Here is a 23,032-nt window from a genome sequence, read left to right on the forward strand (position 1 = left end):
ATAGAATGGCCAGTGGTATTTTTCATAAAGAGAATAGATACAAAGGTCTTTTTCATCTACGTGAATAAACCAGTTTTTAAAAAGTATCATATTATTAAAAGAATGCTAAACAATGACACTTGAATATTCCTGGGACTTTGACCATCTAACTGACCCATCCGCTTGACAAACATTACGTGGGAGAGAAGAGAGATTCCCTTTTATGCTTCACCATTAATAATTCTGAAAATACAAAATAAAGTAAAGATCTGGAAATCATAAAAAGTCAGTGAACTGAAGAAGCCATTTATAGATTAAATCGCAGACGGTAATTTTCGAAGAAATTCAACTTAAGATTGTCACAAAGAAAAATTCAAATAGAATAAAACCAAAAGACCTAGTAAACATCGAAGGGATATTGTACAACTAAGTTGACAAATTGCGTCCACTTCCCTCAACTCATAAATGACAAATTAAGAAGCAAAACAAATTACAAACATAAGATACAAAAAATATATATAAATAACGATACTTACGATAAACGAAGGAATTCGTGGAAGTTAAAGATAACGAGAAAGCGATAGACTGATTTCAAAAGTATTTTATCAGCGAGTTGTCACGTGAAACCAGTGTACACTCTGCCTACCTCCTTGCGTTTCTTGTTCGAATGATCAAATGTAATATTATTCAGCAACTGACTTATGCATTTAAAACAAAAACCGTTATTGATTTCATTATTGATATTAGGTTGGTTGTTATTATGTTGTGGAGCAAGATGCTACGTGTTTCCTATAACCTTCTGTTACTTCTTTTTAATGAACACCATATTCTTTGGAAGCTTGAATTTTAAGTTAGTGGCTCCTGTGAGACTTGCTCCACATGAATAGGTTTCATCTACTGAATAATGGCAATAATAATTAGTAATAGCAGTGCTGTCTCAGTTAGAATACAAGACTATTTATTAAAGGGTATAAATCTTCATACCTTTATCGTTGCTCGTGGTGATTGACAGCTGGCTATTATGGTTTGCAGAGTACGTCCGAAAATATCGTGGATGACAGATTACACCAAAATATATAGAATAAAATTAATATGAGCCTAGAAAAGGAAAAAGATGTGTGGATCAAGTTTTTGGTATGAAACAGTATAAATGTTAAGATAATGAGGGCGATTAAAAGTTTTATGATAACAAAAAACTTAGAATATTAGACGTAGAATAACTTTTGTTCAAAAAATCCGCCTGAGACACTGCAGTATTTTCAGGACTGGGTAATACAACAATTCAAAGAGAGGATAGCAATGTCGCATAAGAAAATGAAATGTAATTAGAGATTGGAATGATTGATGTGTGACACAGCACTGGTTCGGGACGACCGAGTTTCAAATTGTCTAAAATAGGAGAAAGTCGAGTGTAAATGAAAGTAAATGGACACCTGGAAAACCGAGTAATAAATGTAAATATGAATTCTGGAAGAATGGCAGCAGTTGATTTCTGTAGGGATTTGGAAGCAAAAAGCAAATAGAAAGGCTAGTGGTAGGATGAGAGAAGCAGTTAGTCATGAAACTGGTCAAGCAAGCAATGTAGCCGGTTGTGTGCGAAAAGGCGAAGAGACAGGAGTATCTCATTCACTAAATCTTCTTCCAATTATAAATTAGTTTTTGAATAAATCCATATTGTTTTACTGAAGATTGCTGCTTCTGAGATTTTTCTTTCGCACTGGCAGGGAGTTGCCGTGGCTGATGCAATGTCCGGATTCCGTCGTGTGTCGTTACGCTCTGGCGTTTCTTGCTCATAAGTGACTCATAGCCCGGGAGATAACCGATCACCCTGTTTTCCTATTAGCGTTGGAACAGGGAACTGCTTGATCGTACATCATAGGACTTTTTTGCACTCTTTTCTGTGACAAATCCTTTTTGTTTTGAACTTAAGATGGAAGTTCCGATGGTCTTTGGGTAACTGGAAATGAATGGATTTGATCTCGCCGAGGCTATTCAGTCTAATGCACTGGAAGGATATTTTGCGTGTTGCCTCCGTTGTATGCGATAATGGTTTCGTCAAAAGTTCTCAATGAAGAATATAGGTTGTAACGGTTTTGATTAAATCTGGAGGTATCGAAACAATGGATTTGTTTTCACAATGCTATCTCTGTAGCCTAGAAAAGGAATGTACGAGTCTGAGAATGCCTGCTCCCTGTATAATGTAGAAATATGTTATTGGAACCTATCTGTATTGGAATTTGTGGTCTTGAATTTTTGGACAATGAGTTTAAATGATTGAAAATGTAAACTACGAAAGTACTTGTTCCAAGTCCCCGGTTTTACTCGCCTTCTTACTTCGATTTTATGATTTTTCTTTGTATATATGTAGTTTTTACTGCTCGATAATTATTTAACATGATGATGATACAGAGTATTATCTGAAATATGGTGGCATAGCTTGCAAAATATTTTTTTATATTAAACGTCCTACCTTAAAAACGCACACACATTTGCAGCATGAAGCCTTTTTTCATAACATGGGCGACTTCAGAAAAATAAAAATCAGACAATAAAGACAGTGGTCACAGCCATATTCATGCTTTAACTTACACACACACACACACACACACATTATATATATATATAATATATATATATATATATATATATATATATATATGCGTGTGTGCGTGTGCGTGTGAGCGCGCGTATGTGTCGGAAAGCCGGCACCGGCAGTCAACCGCAGTCTGCGACTGCAGGATATACGGCATTTGCCTACGTCACATACCAACGACGAAAAATACAAAATTACGTTGTCTGCAAATCGTACACGCGGGAAAAAAAAATAAGTAAAGGAAAGGCGAGTTTGCACTTTCGAAGGGTGCATGCTTTCACTTGCGTGACCTCCTTACAGTGTTGCATATCATCAACAGATTCACAGTTCTCCGGCACGTCATTGCGTTATAACGATATATATGTTTTATTTTGTAAAAGTTTAAATCACATTTAGTTTCGTCAAAAATCCAATTGATTTTCCACGATTATTTGTTTCCTCCTTGCTATAAGATGTTGCTTCAAGTGGAAATTTACTTCAGAATTTTATTCAGAAAATTTCTCGGGAAAAATAAAATACCCTTGTAACATTGAGAGTAGCTCGAATCTTCAGTTAGATCCGTTTCTTTTTGAAGTTACAAAGTTCATAATGACGGAGGTATAAAAAAGAGAAAAGATAATTTAGGGCAAAACCAGAGATATTTTATGTGAAGAAAACCTTTGATGAAAAATAATCATAAATTATACACGTGACTGTTAAGACCTCAAGTAAATAAGTAGACCAAGTCTTATAAAAAGCATTGACAAATCGATGCTCAGTGGTTTACTTTAGATTACTAATGTCTTCAACTAATTATGCATGGATGCTTGTGTGTCCGGCATTGCCAATTATTATTATCCACAGGTTTTTTTTTGCTAACAACAGGAAATCTAGCCCGATGCATGCTAAGGATTTCATCTGGACCTTTAAACGCCATATCAACTTGGTTGACCATTTTAACTTCTTGTATATTCACAACTGAACTCCTGCCATCTACTAAAATTACTGGTAACTGACTTCGTGATTATCTCCTGCTACTACAAATAGCCGACTCATAGCAAGGCGCGATTCGGCTTACTACGCGCGTGGTGTGATTGCCTCACCGTCCAATCGGACTTTAGTAAATTGGAAGCAGAGAAAAGAAAAGAAGAGCTCCGCTTAAGTCCCAGGAGATCTAATGTGTTTGACTTATTATTGCTGAAACTATCAGCATTTTGTAAATTTTCCATAATTATCTAGTTAGTATGTAAGAAATAACATTCCTAGAGGAAAGTTTACTCCTAACCGCCAGTGTTGTAAAGGATAAAAAGAATTACTAATGTGATCAATGGCATCTATCTCACGAAATAGCGGCATGACGGGAACCAACGCATCAGTCGACGATCAGCTGATCCATCGACAACAAACATGGCCGGGATGGCGGAGCACCCCGAAAATACCACGCTTCTCCAGTGGTTTGCTAATCTTTTAGGCGCTCCTGAACCGGCACTTCGACTCTTGATATCTATTTTAATAGGTAAGAGTAGAATAGCCCGCAGTATTTGTGATTACAAACACGAAAAAATATCACTTAAATTGGAGGTATTTTGGCGGGGAAGTAGTACTAGGTAGCTAGAGGCTGCCGTGACAGTTGAGTCTTGTAAACTGGGATGCAACACATCGCCTCACAACGTGTCCCTAGCGCACTTGACAAGTTTATCACCCTGCTTGTTTTATCACGTATCACTTGAGATTCTTTTAATGGGCAATGACATTACGAAAGGACCAATAGAAAAAATAGTTAAACCGCAGATAATCCATGTTGCGCTTCTGCCGTAGATTGTTAGGCCTAACGCATCGAAGACCTGTGCCGTAGCTGTAGGTACTAATTGAAGGTCAAACTAGTCGCAGGTTATTTTATGTTTGTTTACACTTTTTTTTCTATAAAACTCATAATTGTTATGGTTGTGGCTCTCACTTTTAGATATATTAGAGACCATGAGACTGGAAATTTTGATTAGGGGAGCTTTATTGCACCTGGACCCTTCAAATTTAGCCAACATAAGAGTGCCGTAGATCAGAGTGATGTACTGAGAAGCAGCCTTATCTGACCTGACTGACATGTGGGCTGTGGGTCAATACCCTCCTTCCCAGACATTCGTGTCCTGGAGTGATGACAAGTACTGTAGTTAGCTAGCTAGTATAGCTATATAGGTAATGGTATTTTCAGAAATACTAGCTAATACCTAGCTAGTATTTCCCCTTGAACATCCTGAAATTGTAGTACTGGGTATATAACATTACCATAGAGGTGCTAGGGTCATTATTTTCTCCTATGAATTGCTAACCCATCGCCTCCTATGGGCTATAAAAGATAGAAACCAATTATTTTTCATTACTAGTATTTGAATTGTAGGTAAAGTTTTGTGCATTCTTAAGCATTTTTGGACTAATTTTATGAGCTGTTTTTATGCCTTTCTGTTTCCACCACAGTAACTGGAACAACTTTTCTTCTGTTAATTACCTACTGCAAATGTATTAAGATATATTATACAGAATTTCAATAGGTATGCCTTATATTTTTTGTCATATTCATCCACAATGCTTCCCTCTGTTATCTTCATAATGACAACTACCTAGCTATTTAGCTATTTAAGGAAGTTTGAGTCATTGTATTTTGCTAGTATATCTTTCAAACCAATCTATTGATTGGTATGGTACTTTCAAACAGTTTCTCACACATTCCCCCCTTTTTTTTATGTAAATTCCATGCCTAAATAGATTTTAAAGTCATTTTACTCTTGAATTTTAGGACATAGCCAAACGTAGGATGAAATGAAATAACGACTTACATTGTTATACAGAATTTGATGGTTTCCAAAATCTTTGTAGTTGATGAATGAAATGTGTGAAGTGACGAGTTTATCATTTGTGCATCCAGTAACTACAGAGAAGATTGTCTTGTTTTTTATTTTAAATTATTTTTTTATTGTGTGTGGGGAACAGTGAATTGAGAATAACCATGAAATAATTTTTCATCTCAAAATTATGCAAACAAGATAAAAACAATCATGTTCATGAAGAAAGTGACATACACTATGGGGTGTAATGTTATACAGGAAGAGTAGGTAGGAAAAAGAATGATGAAGTCAAAGAGGAAAGATGGGGGGTAGTGAGAAATTTACTACATATATGTAGATACTCCGTACAAGTTCAGTAGTACCCAATCTTGTAGGTCCAAAAGTGTTAATCAGTTTGCTGGTTACCACATCAAATTCAAGAGTAAAGTGCCTGAAAAAGCTGAATTTGCAAATTGAATTTATCACTAAAAATTAGGGAAGGGTGTGAAACACACTGTTCCAAAGGAACATGCCGATTCATAAATTAATTTGAAAGATATTAGCAAAATACGATGATTCAAACTTCCTGAAACACATAGTAGGTACATCTTAATACAAAATATGATGTATCAACGGATTAAAGTTTGATATCAGTATTGTCGATTGTTGTTTGGTCAAGTGTCACTGATTACGGATAGTATTTTTTTCTATAAAGTTTTGCTGGAGAGTATTTTTTTAAGAGGTGACAGATGATTGTGCCCCCATAATGGTTATAAAACATCATCATCTGTTGGGTTAATTAGCATCCATGTATTCAACACTGAAATGATTTATGTTTTTGAAAGTCTGGTTAGCTTGGGGATTTAAGACCTGACATCATAGGTTAGGTTTGACGGTGTCCATGTAAATACCATCTCCATATTCATTTCCCACAGAAGTTCCTTACTTGTGTTAGATATGGTGCGATGGCGGAGGGGATATTGAGTTAACAAAGTGTTAAGAAAAAAATTAATAGTCAAGATAATTCTAAATACGACATCTAAAGCTGTCAGATAAGCTACATTTCAATGCTTACTTCAGTTATGAGCAACCTATAGATTTTTGACATCTCATCACCCTTGTTTACTTTTAGAGGCTTGCTTTTGGTCGATCCAGTGTCCTCGTTTTTTTTGTTAGTTGTCTGCAGTAATTTGCTTTTGTTTCATGTCTGTATATTTGAAAGTATGATTTCTTCAGTTTCTCTGTAAGTATCTCACTAATTCTTTTAGTTAATTTTTAAATACTCTGGGTACCATGCACTGACAGTTTTGTTTTCTGGTGCTCTATATTTGTTGCATCTTGCTCCATTAGTCTTTATATTTGTTTCATCACAAACTCATTACTTAAAATAAACTATGTGCATCAGCTCCATCACCAGATATGATGAAAAAAAAAAAAAAAAAAAAAAAAAAAAAAAAACTTCCCCCCGCTGAGTATGCATCCAACATTCCCCTTTTGCTGTGTGGTCATTCTTTGTGTATCTTGATATTCCAGATATTTGCACTTTTTTTCCCCCCCCTAAAATTTTGTGATGTACAATTTTCATTTTCATCACAATTACCATTCTTTCATGCATCATTCTTCATGTTACTTAAGTGTGGTTTCTACTTTGCTGTCCTTAGATAGTTCTGTAAGTGCTTGCTTTTGCTTCTCCAGTAACTGTAACACCTTATCAACATGGTTCATAAGTTTATGTGGTATAGGTATTTTTGCTAATGCTGTAAGTCTATTACAACTCAAAATCTATTTCATACCCAAGTTTATATGCTTTCAGGTTTTGGTTCAAATGTACTGTACTTTACATTTGACATTATCTGGTCATAATTAAGGGTTTCAGTAATTTGTTTATTGTTTGTGCAACATTTTAATATAGTTGCTTTAATTTCACTAAGTATATATTTTCACATACCGTAAGTAACTTACCAAGTACGCAATTACATAGCTACATACAGGTTTTCAACCACGGTAGTCTAAAAATTACAAATTTGCTGTAGCACCTCAATTGTTTTAGTGTAGGTGACAAATCTTGCCCACTTTCAAGGAAGAAGAGGGACAACATAGCAAAGAGCTCATCTCGTTTGCCCGACTAACATCGGGTGTTCTCTGCAGCCTTTCTTCATTGGTTTCTTGGGAATATTTTCAGGAAATTGGTGAAGCATTCAAATTTTGTTGTGGTCTTCAGTCACTAATTGTTTAGTTAGCTTCTAGTTAACATAATACTAGTTTTTTCTAGATAATTATGTCAGTCTCTGGTTCTATTTGCTTTTGCAGTGAGGGATGTAAGACTAGGTTAACTAAGTCATCATAGGACTCTTATTCTAAATGTGTTCAATATAGCGGGCAAGAGTGTAATAGGGAGAATACTTGCAGTGAATGTCACGACAGGGATGATAAGAAATGGAAAGTGTTAAAATTTCACTTAGACAAGCTTGAGAGGGAGAAAAAGAGAAAGGCAGCCTCTGGAGCTGAAAATAGGGCTAATTTAGAATCTGCTACTTTGACTAGGCTATAGTCAAACCAAAATGTCATGGCGGGTGACAGGAGGACTCATCAAAATGCCTCATATATGAATCTAAAAGTGTAGGACTTTTCCTCTTGTTGACAAATGTTTTGGAGTAGAGTATGTCCATGTATCCCACCTCCTGGCAATGTGGATTTAGCTATGTAATTACTTGGTAAGTTACTTATTTGAAAATGTTAATTTTCATGATAGAATGAAAGTTTCATATATACTTACCAAGTAATTACAGAATCGGAGCCTGCCCTCCTCCTCTCACATGGACAAAAGGGCACAAATGAATTGAGCACTTTGTTTTGTTATGTTGTTACTCTTCTTCCCTGAAAGTGGGCAGGGTTTGTTACCTTCACTAAAACAATTGAAGCACTATATGCTGCTAGGTAAAAACTGCCATTAACCTAAACTTTGTGATTTGTGGCGCCGATATCCAGTTAATGGTGCTGATAACCGGTTAATAGCGCCACCTATTAGGTATGTTATGGCCCCATAAATCACTGTTTGTTCATGAAACTTACCTGTCAGATATATATATAGCTGTATTTCTGACGTCCAACAGAATTTCAAAACTCGCGGCACACGTAGTGGGGCGGCCAGGTGGTAGTACCCATTCCCGCCGCTGGGAGGCGGATATCAGGAACCATTCCCATTTTCTATTCATATTTTTTCTGTCGCCGGTGCTGCAAACAACTGTTTACAGTACCTCCGTCTAGGATTTTTTGATTATCTCGCTTAATATTATCTGGATTGACTTTTGGTATCGACTTCTGGATTGTTGGATTGGCACGCGTAATAGTGGATTGGTTTTTGATTTTGGATTGGCTTTTCTGTGTACATGATGTCGGGATCAAGTACTGGAAGTTTCAGAGTGTGTGTGAGGAGTGAATGTAAGGTGAGGCTTCTTAAACCTTCAGTTGATCCTCACACAGTTTGTATGGATTGCAGGGGGCATGTTTGCTTGGTTGATGATCGGTGCAATGAATGTAAGGATTTGGATGATGATAAATGGAAGATGTATGAGACCTATCGACGTAAATTGGAGCGCGATAGAGTCAGGAGGTCTTCCTCCAAGGGCAGTTCTACTAAAGGTAAGGATAGTAACATTTCTCCTCCTCTAACACCAGTAGATTTTGCTCAACCTAATCCTGTTTTGTTGCCTTCGGGGCCCCAGTGCTGTGTCTGGAGAAGGTAACACCCTTTCTCTGATTCTGGAGTCTATTCGTGCTCTCGAATCTAAAGTTTTGGCCCTAGAAACCGGCCCTGTGAAAGTTTGTGTTAGTGCCCCTAGTGTTGTGGAGGGGGCGTCAGATCGGCCCCATAATGCCTCTAGGCCTAGACCTCTATCGGACTCCCAGGACTCAGGGAGTGGGTATGTCGAAAAGCCGCAAGAGGGTTACGGGGGCTCCCACCGATCTGGCGTCCCTTCGGCAGGCCTTGTTGCTAAATCCCAGGCTGCCAAGGAGCGCGCACGAGCGCGTGTCCTGAAAGATTGCTTTTCGTCCTCCGAAGCGTCCTCCCCGCACAAGGGGTGGAGCGCTCGGAGAGACTCGCGTCCGTTGAAAAGGACCTTTCGCTTTGAGGACGCTTCACGTCCTTTGTCTCCTCTTTCGTCAGAGGACGCTTATGACGCCTTTCCTCCTCAGAAGAGAGGAAGGCTTTCTACCGACGAGAACGTTGGTTTTCCACGCACAGGCGTGTTCACCTGAGAGGCAGATAGCTGTACCTGCTAGAAGGAAGGAGGCGCCCCTCGTCCCCTCCCCTCGCCTTCTCGCAGGCTCAGTCCTGCCCCTTCTTATGCTCCTTTGTCACCTACGAAGGATATCCTAGTGTCCCTTCAGGACCAGATTACGTCGCTGATGGCTCAGAGGACTCGCCCAGCAGCAGTCGAGCCTAAGCGTAGGAAGGACGTTCGGCTGCCCGTCAAGAGGACGAAGCAGCCTCATTCTCTCTCGTCTCGCTCGTCTCTCTCTCCTCCTCCGGATCGTCACCGTTCTCGTTCTCCGAGTAGATCTTTCGCTCTCTCAGGAGAGGACGCTCGCCAGGACGCTCGGCGTTCGAAGCAAGGACGCTTTGCGCTCTCGGCAGGGAGCTGTTGAGGACGCTCGTCAGGACGCTCGGCGTTCTAAACAGGACGCTTTGCGCTCTCTACAAGACGCTTTTGAGGACGCTCGGCAGGACGCTCGGCAGGACGCTCGGCGTTCGAAGCAGGACGCTTTGAGTTATCGACAGGACGCCTTTGAGGACGCTCCGCAGGACGCTCGCCGTTTGAAGCAGGACGCTTTTAGAGCGAGGCAGGACGCTTTTGAGGACGCTCGGCAGGACGCTTGCTTGGCTAAGCAGGACGCTTTTGGCGCCTCTCGTCAGGAAGCTCGCGCTTCCTCTCGTAGGGACGTGTCTGTTAAGACAGTTCCCGTTGCTTCTAAGGACGCTCCTCTTTCACAAGATGTCCGTCCCTCTAAGGATCGACGTAAGGGAGATTCCGTACCTGTAGCGGGTACTTCCAACCAACGGAAGTCATTGTTCAGGATTGAGACTGCTGGACGTACTCCCTCTCCTGATGGGCGTTCTCCAGTCCCTCTTAGGGAGGAAGGGGAACTTAGTAGTCCAGGGAGTTCCGTCGAAGAAGAACAGCCGGTACCTTCAGCTGTCTCGGACTACAAGGTTCTTGTTAGGCTGTTACGTTCAGCCTTCGGGGAGAAGTTCCAGCCGGCAGCCCCTAGGTCTCCTCCCTCTCAACTTTCGTCTTCCAAGACCGTTAAAGACCCCTGAATTCGTCGAGATGAAGACATCGCTGTCGACCAAGAGGGCGTTTAAGAAGCTTCAAGACTTTATGTCTAGAAGGAAGGATCAGGGCAAGACCACTTTCGCCCATCCACCCTCTAGACTCGCCGGGAAAGGAGGAATTTGGTATGAGACCAAGGAGGACGTGGGAGTAAAGGTTCCTTCGTCCGCTCTGGGTGACTTCTCCAGTTTAGTGGACGCTCAGAGGAGGTCTCTCTTATCGTCTGCTAAGGTGTCCTGGACTCCTGTGGAGACTGACCACCACTTGAAGGGACTGCTTCGTACCCTAAATGTTTTTAATTTCCTAGACTGGTGTCTGGGAGTTTTAGACCTTCAGTCTAAAGAAGTCCTGATTCTCTCAGTCTGGGGGAGCTGTCCAGCGTTGTTGTCATGTATGGACAGGCCGTCAGGGATGGTTTCGGAGGAGCTAGTTTCTAATTTTGGAACTGCTTTCCTGAAGAAAAGAGCACTGCTTTGCAATTTTACGCTAAGTCGGTATCTCCCGCTCAGAAAGCGGAATTGCTCTTTGCGCCTCTTTCGGACCATCTCTTCCCCCAGGCTATGGTAAAGGATCTTGCAAAGAGGTTTTGCAAGAAAAGGCGACCCAGGACCTCTTGGTACAGTCTTCAAGACGTCCAGCAGTTCCTTCCACTTCGACATTCAGCAAACCCCCGAAGAAAGTCAAACCCTTTCGCGGGGCACCCCCCTCGAGAGCAGCTCCTCGAGGGAGAGGTTTTTCGAGAGGAAGAGCTTCATTCAAACCCAAAACCAGCAAATGAAGATCTCGTCCTTCAGACGCCAGTCGGGGCCAGACTGGAATTCTTTGCGGAGGCTTGGAGGCAGAGAGGGGCGGATCCTTGGACTCTCAAGATAGTAGAGCGGGGGTACAAGATCCCCTTTTTACATCCTCCTCCTTTAACATCAACTCCCAGAGACCTCTCTCCATCTTATCAGGGAGAGAAGAAAAGTATTCTTTTCGATCTGTTAGACCAGATGGTCGAAAAAAGAGCGGTGGAACAAGTCTTGGATCTAGAGTCACCGGGCTTCTACAACAGGATTTTCCTAGTGCCGAAGCAGCCGTCAGGTTGGCGCCCGGTTCTGGATGTGAGCAGGCTCAATCTTTTTGTAGAAAAGATCAAGTTCAAAATGGAGACGCCTCAGTCGGTGCTGGGAGCCTTGAGACCTGGCGACTGGATGGTGTCTCTGGACCTGCAGGACGCGTACTTCCACGTCCCAGTCCACCCTCTTTCAAGGAAGTACCTGAGATTCGTCTTGGACAACAAGGTTTGGCAATTCAGAGCCCTTTGTTTCGGTCTCAGCACGGCCCCGATGGTTTTCACAATGATTATGAGGAATGTAGCGAAGTGGCTCCATTCGTCAGGGATCAGGATATCTCTATACCTCGACGATTGGCTGATCAGAGCGTCGTCGAGGCAGAAGTGTCTGAAGGACCTTCAGTTTACGTTAGCCCTAGCAAAGTCTCTGGGTCTTTTGGTCAACTCCGAAAAGTCGCATCTGACCCCGACACAGTCCATCGTGTATCTGGGGATTCAGATGGATTCAGTGGCTTTTCGGGCGTTTCCATCCCAGGAACGTCAGCGACTGGGGTTAGAGAAAGTCGCAGCCTTCCTAGAGAGAGAAGCTTGTTCGGTGAGGGAGTGGATGAGTCTGCTGGGCACCATTTCCTCGCTAGAAAAGTTTGTCTCGCTGGGAAGACTGCACCTCAGGCCTCTTCAATTTTTCCTTGCGGAAGAATGGACGTCGAAAGAGGACCTGAATGCGATCCTAAGGATCTCCAACAAGGTAAAAGTCCACTTAAGATGGTGGCTCGACCCTCAGAAGTTACGAGAGGGCTTCTCCTTAAATCTTCTGAGCCCCGACCTTGTGTTGTTCTCAGACGCTTCCATTTCCGGTTGGGGAGCAACACTAGGGGGGGGAGGAAGTGTCAGGCTCCTGGAGAGGGGAACAGGTAGCCTGGCACATCAATGTAAAAGGAACTGGCAGCGATATTCCTGTTGCTGCAGTTCTTCGAAGACAAACTGTCAAGCAAGGTTGTTCAAGTCAACTCAGACAGTACCACAGCTCTTGCGTATCTAAAGAATCAGGGAGGAACTCGCTCCAGATCCCTTTTTCTCCTGGCGAAGGAAGTTCTGCTATGGGCAGACGCAAGGCGCATCAAGATCCTGACAAGATTCGTTGGCAGGGGTTCAGAATGTCAGGGCGGACCTTCTCAGTCGCCGAAATCAGATTCTACCAACAGAATGGACCTTGCACCAGGAAGTCTGTCAACAATTATGGAGATTGTGGGGACGTCCTCTAGTAGACCTGTTCGCTACATCAAGGACGAAGAGGCTTCCTCTGTATTGCTCCCCAGTTCTGGATCCAGGGGCAATTGCAGTGGACGCGTTGCTCTGGAGCTGGACGGACCTGGATCTTTACGCCTTTCCCCCATTCAAGATCATGGGGGACATAATGAGGAAGTTCGCAGCTTCAGAAGGGACAAGGTTGACTCTGATTGCCCCAATGTGGCCAGCAAGAGAGTGGTTCACAGAGGTCATGACATTCCTTGTGGACTTCCCAAGAACGTTGCCCTGGAGGAGAGATCTACTCAGACAGCCTCACTTCAAAAGGTTTCACCAAAACCTCTCCGCTCTGGCTCTGACTGCGTTCAGACTATCGAAAAGTTGGCCAGAGCGAGAGGCTTTTCAAAGGCAGCTGCGAGAGCAATCGCTAATGCTCGAAGAGCCTCTTCAAGAGCTGTCTACCAATCTAAGTGGTCCTCCTTCAGGGCATACGTGAAGTATATCTTAGTTTTACCAGACCACTGAGCTGATTAACAGCTCTCCAAGGGCTGGCCCGAAGGATTAGATATTTTTACGTGGCTAGGAACCAATTGGTTACCTAGCAACGGGACCTACAGCTTATTGTGGGATCCGAACCACACTAAATCGAGAAATGAACTTCTATCACCAGAAATAAATTTCTCTGATTCCGCGTTGACCGAGCTGGGAATCGAACCTGGGACCGCCGGATTGGCAGCCCAGCTCGAAAACCACTCGTCCAGCGTGGAACTCCTTCAGGGCATGGTGCAAGAAGGAAGGAATTTCCTCTTCCACGACCTCTGTGAATCAGATAGCAGATTTCTTACTCTATCTAAGAAATGTGCAGAAATTGGCAGTTCCTACAATCAAGGGTTATAGGAGTATGTTGTCTGCCGTTTTTCGCCACAGAGGACTGGACCTCTCCGACAATAAGGATCTGCACGATCTCTTAAGGTCGTTCGAAACCGCCAAGATCCCACAGGCAAGACCGCCCTCATGGAATCTAGATGTGGTGTTGAAACATCTCATGCTAAGTCCCTTTGAGCCTCTCCATGAAGCTTCTCTAAGGGACTTGACGAGAAAAACGCTTTTCCTAGCTTCTCTGGCGACGGCGAAGAGAGTTAGTGAAATCCAAGCGTTCAGTAGCCTAGTGGGTTTCAAGGGAGACAGCGCTGTCTGCTCGTTGAACCCTTCTTTCTTGGCTAAGAACGAGAACCCGTCTAATCCTTGGCCAAAGAGCTTTGAAATCAAAGGAATATCGAGTCTCGTGGGTCAAGAACCAGAGAGAGCCCTGTGCCCTGTCAGGGCTCTCAAGTTCTATGTGAATAGGACTAAAGAGATAAGAGGTCCCTCAGGTAATCTCTGGTGCTCGGTGAAGAGACCAGATTTGCCGTTGTCGAAGAATGCTGTTGCTTTCTTCTTGAGGGACGTCATTAAAGAGGCTCATTCATCTTGCCAGAAGACTGATATGAGCCTCTTTAAAGTGAAAGCTCACGAGGTCAGAGCCGTAGCTACTTCTCTTGCCTTCCAAAGGAACATGTCTATCAGAGATATTCTTGATAGCACCTTCTGGAGGAGCAATTCCGTATTCGCCTCACATTACCTCCGGGATGTGAGAACGATTTACGAGAACTGTAGTTCTTTGGGGCCTTACATTTCGGCAGACACAGTTTTGGGGGCTGAAGGTGGCTCTCTCCCTATCCCTTAGCTTAGTTAGGTTAGTTTATTGTGTTTTTGGTTGATGGTGAGATCTTCTGTGGAAATCTCCCATTCCTTAGTGTTAATGTCAGGGTTTTTTTGGTTAGTTGGTCAGGTGGTGGTCGGTTGCTGTGTTACTGCCATATGTTTGGCTAGATGGTCTTGTCACATTGTGGTCACGTCCCCGTTGACAGAGCATCCCACAGAGTGCTCCAGCACTACAGGTCCAAACTGGCTGGGCAACTCTGATAAAAGCATAAGCAGGCTTTAAGTGACAGTAATCACATAGTCTACTTTGCTATCAGGTAAGGAACCAATAAGTTAATCTTTTATTTTAATTTAAGTTTCCTAAAAATCCTAGTCTGTCTCTACCCACCATCCGAAGGTGTGATTCAGCTATATATATATCTGACAGGTAAGTTTCATGAACAAAATGTTATTGTTATAATACAATTAAGTTTGTTCATACTTACCTGGCAGATATATATAATTAGAGTGCCCACCCTCCTCCCCTCAGGAGACAAGGGTCATGAATAAATATGAATAGAAAATGGGAATGGTTCCTGATATCCGCCTCCCAGCGGCGGGAATGGGTACTACCACCTGGCCGCCCCACTACGTGTGCCGCGAGTTTTGAAATTCTGTCGGACGTCAGAAATACAGCTATATATATATCTGCCAGGTAAGTATGAACAAACTTAATTGTATTATAACAATAACATATTTTATATCCGCTTTTATGGTGCTAGGAAAGCATCAGAAAACCAGATCGCCAATAACCGAGTTCGCAGATAACCAGGGACTGCCTGTATATGAAACTTGTGGTAATTTTATCATGAAAATAGAATTTTTTGAGTTTTTGCATAATTTAGTTACCCTTACTAGCTTTTCTGTTTATGTAATGCTTTATCTTTCATATATAGTACTCGCAGTCCCTGGATATTGGCAGACTCGGTTAATGGCGATCCTGTGTCATGGCGCTTGTTTAGTGCCCTAAAATATGCCAAGTTTCAGTTATCGGTTCCATAAGGTGCCGATAATAGAGTTATGGTGCCATTAACAGAAACTTGGTGCCGTAGGCACCATAGATCGTCAAATTTCGGTTAATGGCTCTTTTCGCATACGAACACCCGCCTGAGAACGGAACCACCACTGATATCCGGGGACTGCCTCTATTCTGTGAATTTTGGATGACCTTTGCACACTTGTAATTACTATGACGTTATTTTGGCTCTTATTGTTATCATTAGCAACATTATTTTGTCACAGAATAATGCATTATATTACTCTTGCAATTTATAGAAATTCCTCAACTTAGGTATATTGATGTCCCTGGCAAACAGTGCTATAGTTTTCTGAGGTTATGTATTGAATATGCAAGGGTTAATCCCAGGCTAACTTTTCATTTACAGTAACAATACTGTAGCAGGATATGCTGTGTCAGAAATATGGGTTTGTGCATTGCTAACATCTAATGCTTCAGAGAAGCTTGCTTTGATTTCATTCAGATATTCCTCAGTGTCATCCTGTATGAATTCTGAGTTTCCTCCATTTCTTCATGGATGAGCTGGTTATATTCTACTCTAGTACAAATGGATAGAACACATTGTTCAGGTGGTTTGACAGTGTTTTCTGTGTATGTTGAGGTTCACGCAGATATGCCTCACATAATGCACCCACCTCAGTTGGTGCCATCAATTTGTTTAGTGCCAGTCCTTTGCAGGAGATTGTGCAGTTGTATTAGTGCCCCACCAGCACTTCATCTCTTTCAAGAGAACTTGCAGGATGTCTGTTGCTAACATACATGGATATTATGTGTTCTAGATCTACTTGCACTTCTCTTCAAACTTCTTGCCTGGTACCAAAACCTCATCAGTATGGCACCCAGTGGTCCTCCTGTTGCTCATGCAACTGCTTGTTTGTGGGTGATGATAACTCTTCCAAGGATTCCCTTGCTCTGCTATGCACGAGATTCAGGTCATGAGGTTTTAAACCGAGAGGCTTACATCATTTAAATGCAGTTCCTTTTTGTCTTCAAAACATTCCCATGGTGTGTGTCCTTTTGGCTAGCTCAGCTTTGAAGTGTAGGTTTCCATGACTGGTCTATTGGTGATATTCTTCATCATCGAGATGTGGGCACTTAGCTACACTTGTCTTCCATTTCTGTTCACATGAATGCTTCTGCCTGTTTGCACAACTTGTCTGTAGAGAAAGTTGCACATTTGACTCTAGTCATGTTCATAGTTCACCTACTTGACATCACACCTTTACTACCCTAAGACAGATCTGGCTTATGTACACAGCTGACTTGTTTGGCTAATGCTACAACTGTGGGTAATCGAATACTGGTGCCCTAGACTTGTCTATTTCTTGTCAGGTCTGAATTGTTTCTGCTTTTGATCCATGCCCCTTACATTTGTTGGGTCATTTCTTATTCAAAAGAGATTTTAGTCATTCTTGCCACTAGAAGACTAGATTTGATGTGCATATGAAGGAGATACATGACTCAAGTATTGGAGAAGTGGGATCAGCTACTCTGCAACAAGATGAAGCTTCATTTAAATAAGCTGTTAGTTTAAATTGCAACTCTTCTAACCTAGGATGCTAAACTTTAACCAAGCATGAAGGTGGGAGAAACCTCCAGTGGGATTTGAGCTTCCTACAAAATATTAGCATGATGGGTAATTATAGATTGTTGCAAGCTGGATGAAAATCAAAGGCTCCATCTTTGGATATGATAAGTCCATTCCACCCACATTACTTTTTCACTTCAAGATACCTGATATCTTCATTTTTACAAATAGACAGAAAGTTCCACCCAAGCTAAATGATCTCTTCCTTAAGTTGACCAAACGCATATCTTCCTCACTTCTTAGACCATTGTTTATTCAAACATTGCTGTAATTGAAACTGATGTGTAATATAGAGGAGTTTATTAAGGTGGGTCTTGGAACCACTAATAGACTTGTGGAAGTTGTGACCAATGATTTAGAAGACCGTACAAGGCTGAAAAGGCTATTGGCATTCTTAGCCTGTGCCTCAGTTATGAAGACAAGTAATGTTTGGAGGGGCTTTGCAAAATTATTTGTCCTCTGATTGAGAGAATTTTCATTCTCATTAGTGTCCTAAGTCCTGTGGTAAGTGGAGATATAGGGACTACTACAGGTATCCTTCTTCCTTATAAAATAGGGTTTGAGATACTTGTTAGTCTCCTTGGATTTCTGAACTAGTCTTAGATGTTTAGTAATTATTGGGGGGTGAGTGTATCTTGCTAAAGTATTTACTTAGGCTAATGTAAATTAATTGATTTAAAGAAAAAAATATTATAATAAAAAAAATCTCAAACCTATTTTTATACACAAAATTTGCCCGTATCTCAGCCCCTTCAAGCAGCAGCTTGCTCAGACTTTGCAGACAGGGATTAGTTTTGAGCCACTTACAGGTGCTCAGGGTATTCGATGCATACTTTAGAGGTTAAAAGGAAAACTCATCTGGGACTGGTGTAAAGATTGTTGGTACTGCAGATCAGGCTAACGTAATCTACTTGGTTTGTATGTGGAAAACTAGTTTGAAGAATTTTTTTTCTGAGAAAAGTGTTTTGATGTTGTATTCTCCAAGACTGTGATCTTGCTCTTTTCTGTTTTCATGGATGCTAGTTATTAGCTTGAGTAAAAGTGCTGCAGATAAGTATGATTCAATGAAGGTCTTGTTAAAGTTGTGTTAATTCCAGGATGTGTTATGCTTTATTGTTTAGTTTTAGGTTCTGTGGCAGTGTTCTGTTACCTTGGCTTATTGTGTACAAATAGTAGTGATGGTTGCTTGCAAGCTTTTGTAGTCAAGATTGGGTTTGCTTATTCCAGGTACAATACTTTAAATATGTTATATTAAGTTTACTAGTTGTAATTGTTATATGCTATACAATAGTTCTGTAGTATAGCATTACAACATGGCATTTCTTGCTTTGTTTCTTATGTTAATGAGTCCTTCATTGTACTGAAGTAAGGACCCAATTGAGAGACTGGTTTAATTTTCACAAACTAACAGTTATTTTAACATTTTAATTTTTAGAGCTGTAATTGCCTTTTTTTTTTTTGCTTCCAGGTTATCCATTAGTTTTGATACATCGTTACACACTCTACTGCAAGAGTCCAAGTTTACAACATCTATATTTTATTGTTTGTGGCGTTAGCATTGCTCTGTTTAATTATGGTAAGTCAAGTTTCAGGTTAAGCTGTGCTGTTCTCTTCTGATGTTTTGAAAAATTTTAGTAATTATACCACTTCATTTACAAACCCCCAAAAGTGGCATTTTGTTGGTAACAGGCCCAAACTGTTAAATTTACAAGTACAGAACTAGTGTTATAAAAGTTTTGTGTCTTTTTATAATATATATTTCAACTACATTGCTTTTATTGTATGATTGTCAGAATGGTTTGCCTAAAATGTCAAAAATAGTTCAATATTTTTCATCATTGGTCGAGAGCAAAACAAGCAAATTTTAGGAAAGTCTATGAGAACTATGTTGTGTACAATAATGATTTTATACTCTGGGTAAATTCATAATTACCATATTTTATCTCCAAACTCAGTGTAGGGTTAATTAATGGACCATTTTTGTCACTGATATGAATAATTACTTGCTGTTTGTTATTTATGTATTTTCATCACAGGTCAGAATGTCGTTCACTCGGCCATTTGTGTTACGGCAGCTTGGTTACTGTTATTGGTCATGGGAGGAACGCTTAAGTCTGTCATTGTTTCATTCGTATTCAACATGAGCTACTTACTAATTGGTAAGTAACTTTATCTTCTGGAAAATGTGGTAGTGAAAATACCTTTACTGTACATATTTAGACTGCTCTGTATTTGGAATGCCAGATTTTCTAAGATATTAACCATACCAACATTTTAAGAGCTATTTGTTACTGAAAAGAACTGTTTTTTAATAAGTGGCACCTTAACTTACTATATTTATTTCTATAATGAATGCATAAGTTCATGAAAAATATATACTTTATACTTTCTTTGCTTTTTATATTTGCCAGTAAGATGTATAGCTTTTTTTTGTGTGTTAAGTTCTAATTGCAGTTTACTGTATACTTAAATTTACCAGAGAATATGGGTCAGCAGGAAGTGCAGTGGTTCATAGCCCATCTTAAAACAGATTTACAAAGATGTTTGTAATTTTTATATCATATATATATACGTATATATATAATATATATATATATATATATATATATATATATATATATATATATATACGTATATAAGTTTTTTGTATTTTATATAAAGTATCTTCTAGGCATAAGTGGATAGAACTACTGCAGTTTGCTCTGATTTTTTTTTGTTAGGTCTTACATATTGTATAATCTTGTACTGCATGTGCTTTTAGAAGCAATCCATTTTGCTTATATATCTGAAATTTAATGATAAGTGAATTAATATTTAAAATTGATTATTACAAAATACTTAATACAAAATACCAGTTTGGGTAAACTATTACGTAATTCCTTTATATGGAATTGCTGTGCAAGTTGGCTGAAGGATATCATGTAGGTTAAACCTTCATTACTTATTGGGAACGGGGAGACTTCCCCTACACTGTCCATGAAGTTGAGGTGCCACTCAAGTTGTAATCAGGTGTTGTATCTGAGAAAGGTATGAAATTTTTTTATTCATTTGATTACATTGTTGATACTAGCATTTCTGAACTTGGATGATGTGTACTGTATTTTTCCTTCTTCCAGAATCATTTATTTTTTTTTTTTTCCATTTAATTTGTTTTAGGCTACTACATGACAGGAACGGATACTTACGACATTAAATGGAGTATGCCTCATTGTGTGTTAACGTTGCGCCTTATTGCTTTGACTTACGATGTTTATGATGGAAAAAAAGATCCTGTAAGTACATGATTTTTAATTATACAACTTCCCCAGTAATTATATAGCTAAGAGTTTCACTCACCGGCAGTTAAAATCCTGAAATTTGAGGGTCGTGCTGACTATCTATTTGTTTTGGTTAGGTAACAGTGCCTTGCCCACTTTCAGGGCAAGAGAGAGAAACAACACAGCAAAGAGGTCAGTTTGTTTCTGCTGGCTGATGGCTATGGTTGCTGTTTGCAGTTACTCCTGAAATTTTTTTGGACTTTCCTTTTGTATTGGCAATTGGTGAAGTACTCTATTCTTGTATTAGCCGTTTTGGTAAATCATTTAGATAGCGTTAGGTTCTTTGATAAGAACTAGCTTTTTTTTTTTTTTGCCTTTTGTTCTTTCCCTGGTAACCGTCAGGCCTTAGTGTTTTCGACAATGTCGGACACAGGTTCTGCTAGCTTTAGGTATTGCGCTAGAGGTTGCAAGACTAGAGTAACCAATGAATCGCATGATAATCACATTTTATGACTAATTTTAGAGGGCAGATATGTTCATTTGATAATACTTGTAATGAATGTGTTAATTAGGACAAAAGGAAGAGGAAGAGTTTGGAATCTCACTTAAAGAAATTAGAGAGAGACAGGAAGAGAAAGGCTTTGATTAGGGCCAATTCAAAATCAGCTAGCCAGGATTCTTATGATGTGAATTCACATCTGAGTATTCCTGTTATATCTTTATCTCCCACGCCCACTTCTCTTGCTACCCCACCTTCTCTGTTTGCAGGCTCCCACAATTCTGATCCCAACCCCACCATCTGTCTAGAGGAAAAGATTGATATGCATTTGCTCTATTAGTACAGACTATGGAGCAGCTTGGTGTGTCTGTGAAGGTCCTTATGGACAAGGCAAAAAGTGATAGTGTTGTGTCACTGGAGGAGGTGGCTGTTCGTCCCACCGACGCTCCTAGGCATAGGTCACTGTCACACTCCCCAGGGAGGTCGGTGGGGTCTGCCCACGAGAGTTGCCCCCTCAGTTCAACCTGTTGTTTCAACCTGTTGTTGCTTCCCAGGTTGCAGTAGCGAGCCATTGGAAAGGTCTCTACTTGTATGTGCATAATTTGTCGAGTTCGGAGGACTCCTCTCCACGACGCCAGTTGCATTTGGGGAGCAAGTCTCAACTGTTGAAGAGGCACTTCAGATTCAGCTCCAGTGGTTCCTACTAAGAAGCTTAGAGAACCATGCCCTTCTTGCAGCCATTAGGAAGAATTATCCATGCTTCCCACCTTCCCGCAATGTGGGAATCAGCTATATAATTACTGGGGAAGTTGTATAATTAAAAAAGACATTTTTATAATAAATGAAGTTTTGATTATACTTACCCAATAATTATATAATGGGAGCCCCCCCTCCGTCCCGTAGTGTGGATTTCTGTTGATGAGCATAAACAAACTGAGCTCTTTGCCATGTTGTTCCTCTATCTTGCTCAGAAAGTGGGCGGGGCACTTTTACCTAACCAAAACAAATAGATAGCGCGACCCACAAATTTTGAGATTTTAACTGCCAGTGAGTGAAACTCCTAGCTATTTAGTTACTGGGTAAGTATAATTAAAACTTTATTTTATCATGAAAATGTCATTTTAATGTTTTTGATGGTAATGATATTTGATACTATCATAGTTTACCTAAACCACTGACAAGGATTGACTAGCTCATAAAATGTAATATAGTTGAACCTGATCATATAAGTCATAACAAATGGTAACAGGCAACCAGAATTCCATATTTCATCATCATTCATAATTTATCAAGTTTCTTCTCCTTTGATAACTGAGCACTTGATCTTTTGCATTCGTGCTTGGTACAGTAAATATATTTTTTCCTGTTATTCAACCCTTTTGCTTATGACCCTTATAAATGGAGACTTTTAGAAGTGGCAGTGGCTCAAGCGATAAGAGGAGAAATGGTATATGACCTTTTTTTTATTATTTATTTATTTCAAGAAGAATTGCTCCTACAATTTTCAAGGTACACTGCTCAGTTTCAGTTTTATTTCATTTGGAAGCTGAATGATTGCACCATACACTAGCATTAAAAAAAGTCCCCAAAATAAGTAGGTGAAATAAAGAGTAAAATGTACGAGAAATGGAAAAGTGTTGCTCTTTCCCCTAAAAAATTTGCCAAAAAGCACTGTATGATGAAGTATTTATTTGTTATCCATAACACACACAGATAAATTATAGCAAGGAAGATATGAAAAAGTTAATGACACAGTAGCATTGAGTTTTTTTGTAAAAGGAGGGGCACTCAGTCAAGTGTTCCAAGAGATTAATGGTGCACTTATAGAATAAAAAATCTCAAGCTATATAAAATAAATATGTTTCTCTCTCTCTCTCTCTCTCTCTCTCTCTCTCTCTCTCTCTCTCTCTCTCTCTCTC

General features: G+C 40.3%; 1 protein-coding gene across 2 annotated transcripts in view; it reads left to right on the plus strand.

Moving 5' to 3' along the window:
* Window positions 1-3,767: 3,767 nt before the first annotated feature.
* The window catches only part of LOC135214851 (lysophospholipid acyltransferase 5-like), a 118,982-nt gene continuing 99,717 nt past the window's right edge, over window positions 3,768-23,032 (plus strand). The window contains exons 1-4 of one of the 2 annotated variants that reach the window (XM_064249267.1): window positions 3,768-4,067; window positions 18,826-18,933; window positions 19,394-19,516; window positions 20,514-20,629. In XM_064249267.1, coding sequence (XP_064105337.1) covers window positions 3,959-4,067; window positions 18,826-18,933; window positions 19,394-19,516; window positions 20,514-20,629 — 456 coding nt within the window. In that variant the 5' untranslated portion in view covers window positions 3,768-3,958. The remainder of the gene's footprint in view (window positions 4,068-18,825; window positions 18,934-19,393; window positions 19,517-20,513; window positions 20,630-23,032) is intronic. The other variant, XM_064249266.1, reaches the window with a different exon arrangement.

This window comes from Macrobrachium nipponense, chromosome 46, assembly GCF_015104395.2.
Source record: "Macrobrachium nipponense isolate FS-2020 chromosome 46, ASM1510439v2, whole genome shotgun sequence".
Lineage (NCBI taxonomy): Eukaryota > Metazoa > Arthropoda > Malacostraca > Decapoda > Palaemonidae > Macrobrachium > Macrobrachium nipponense.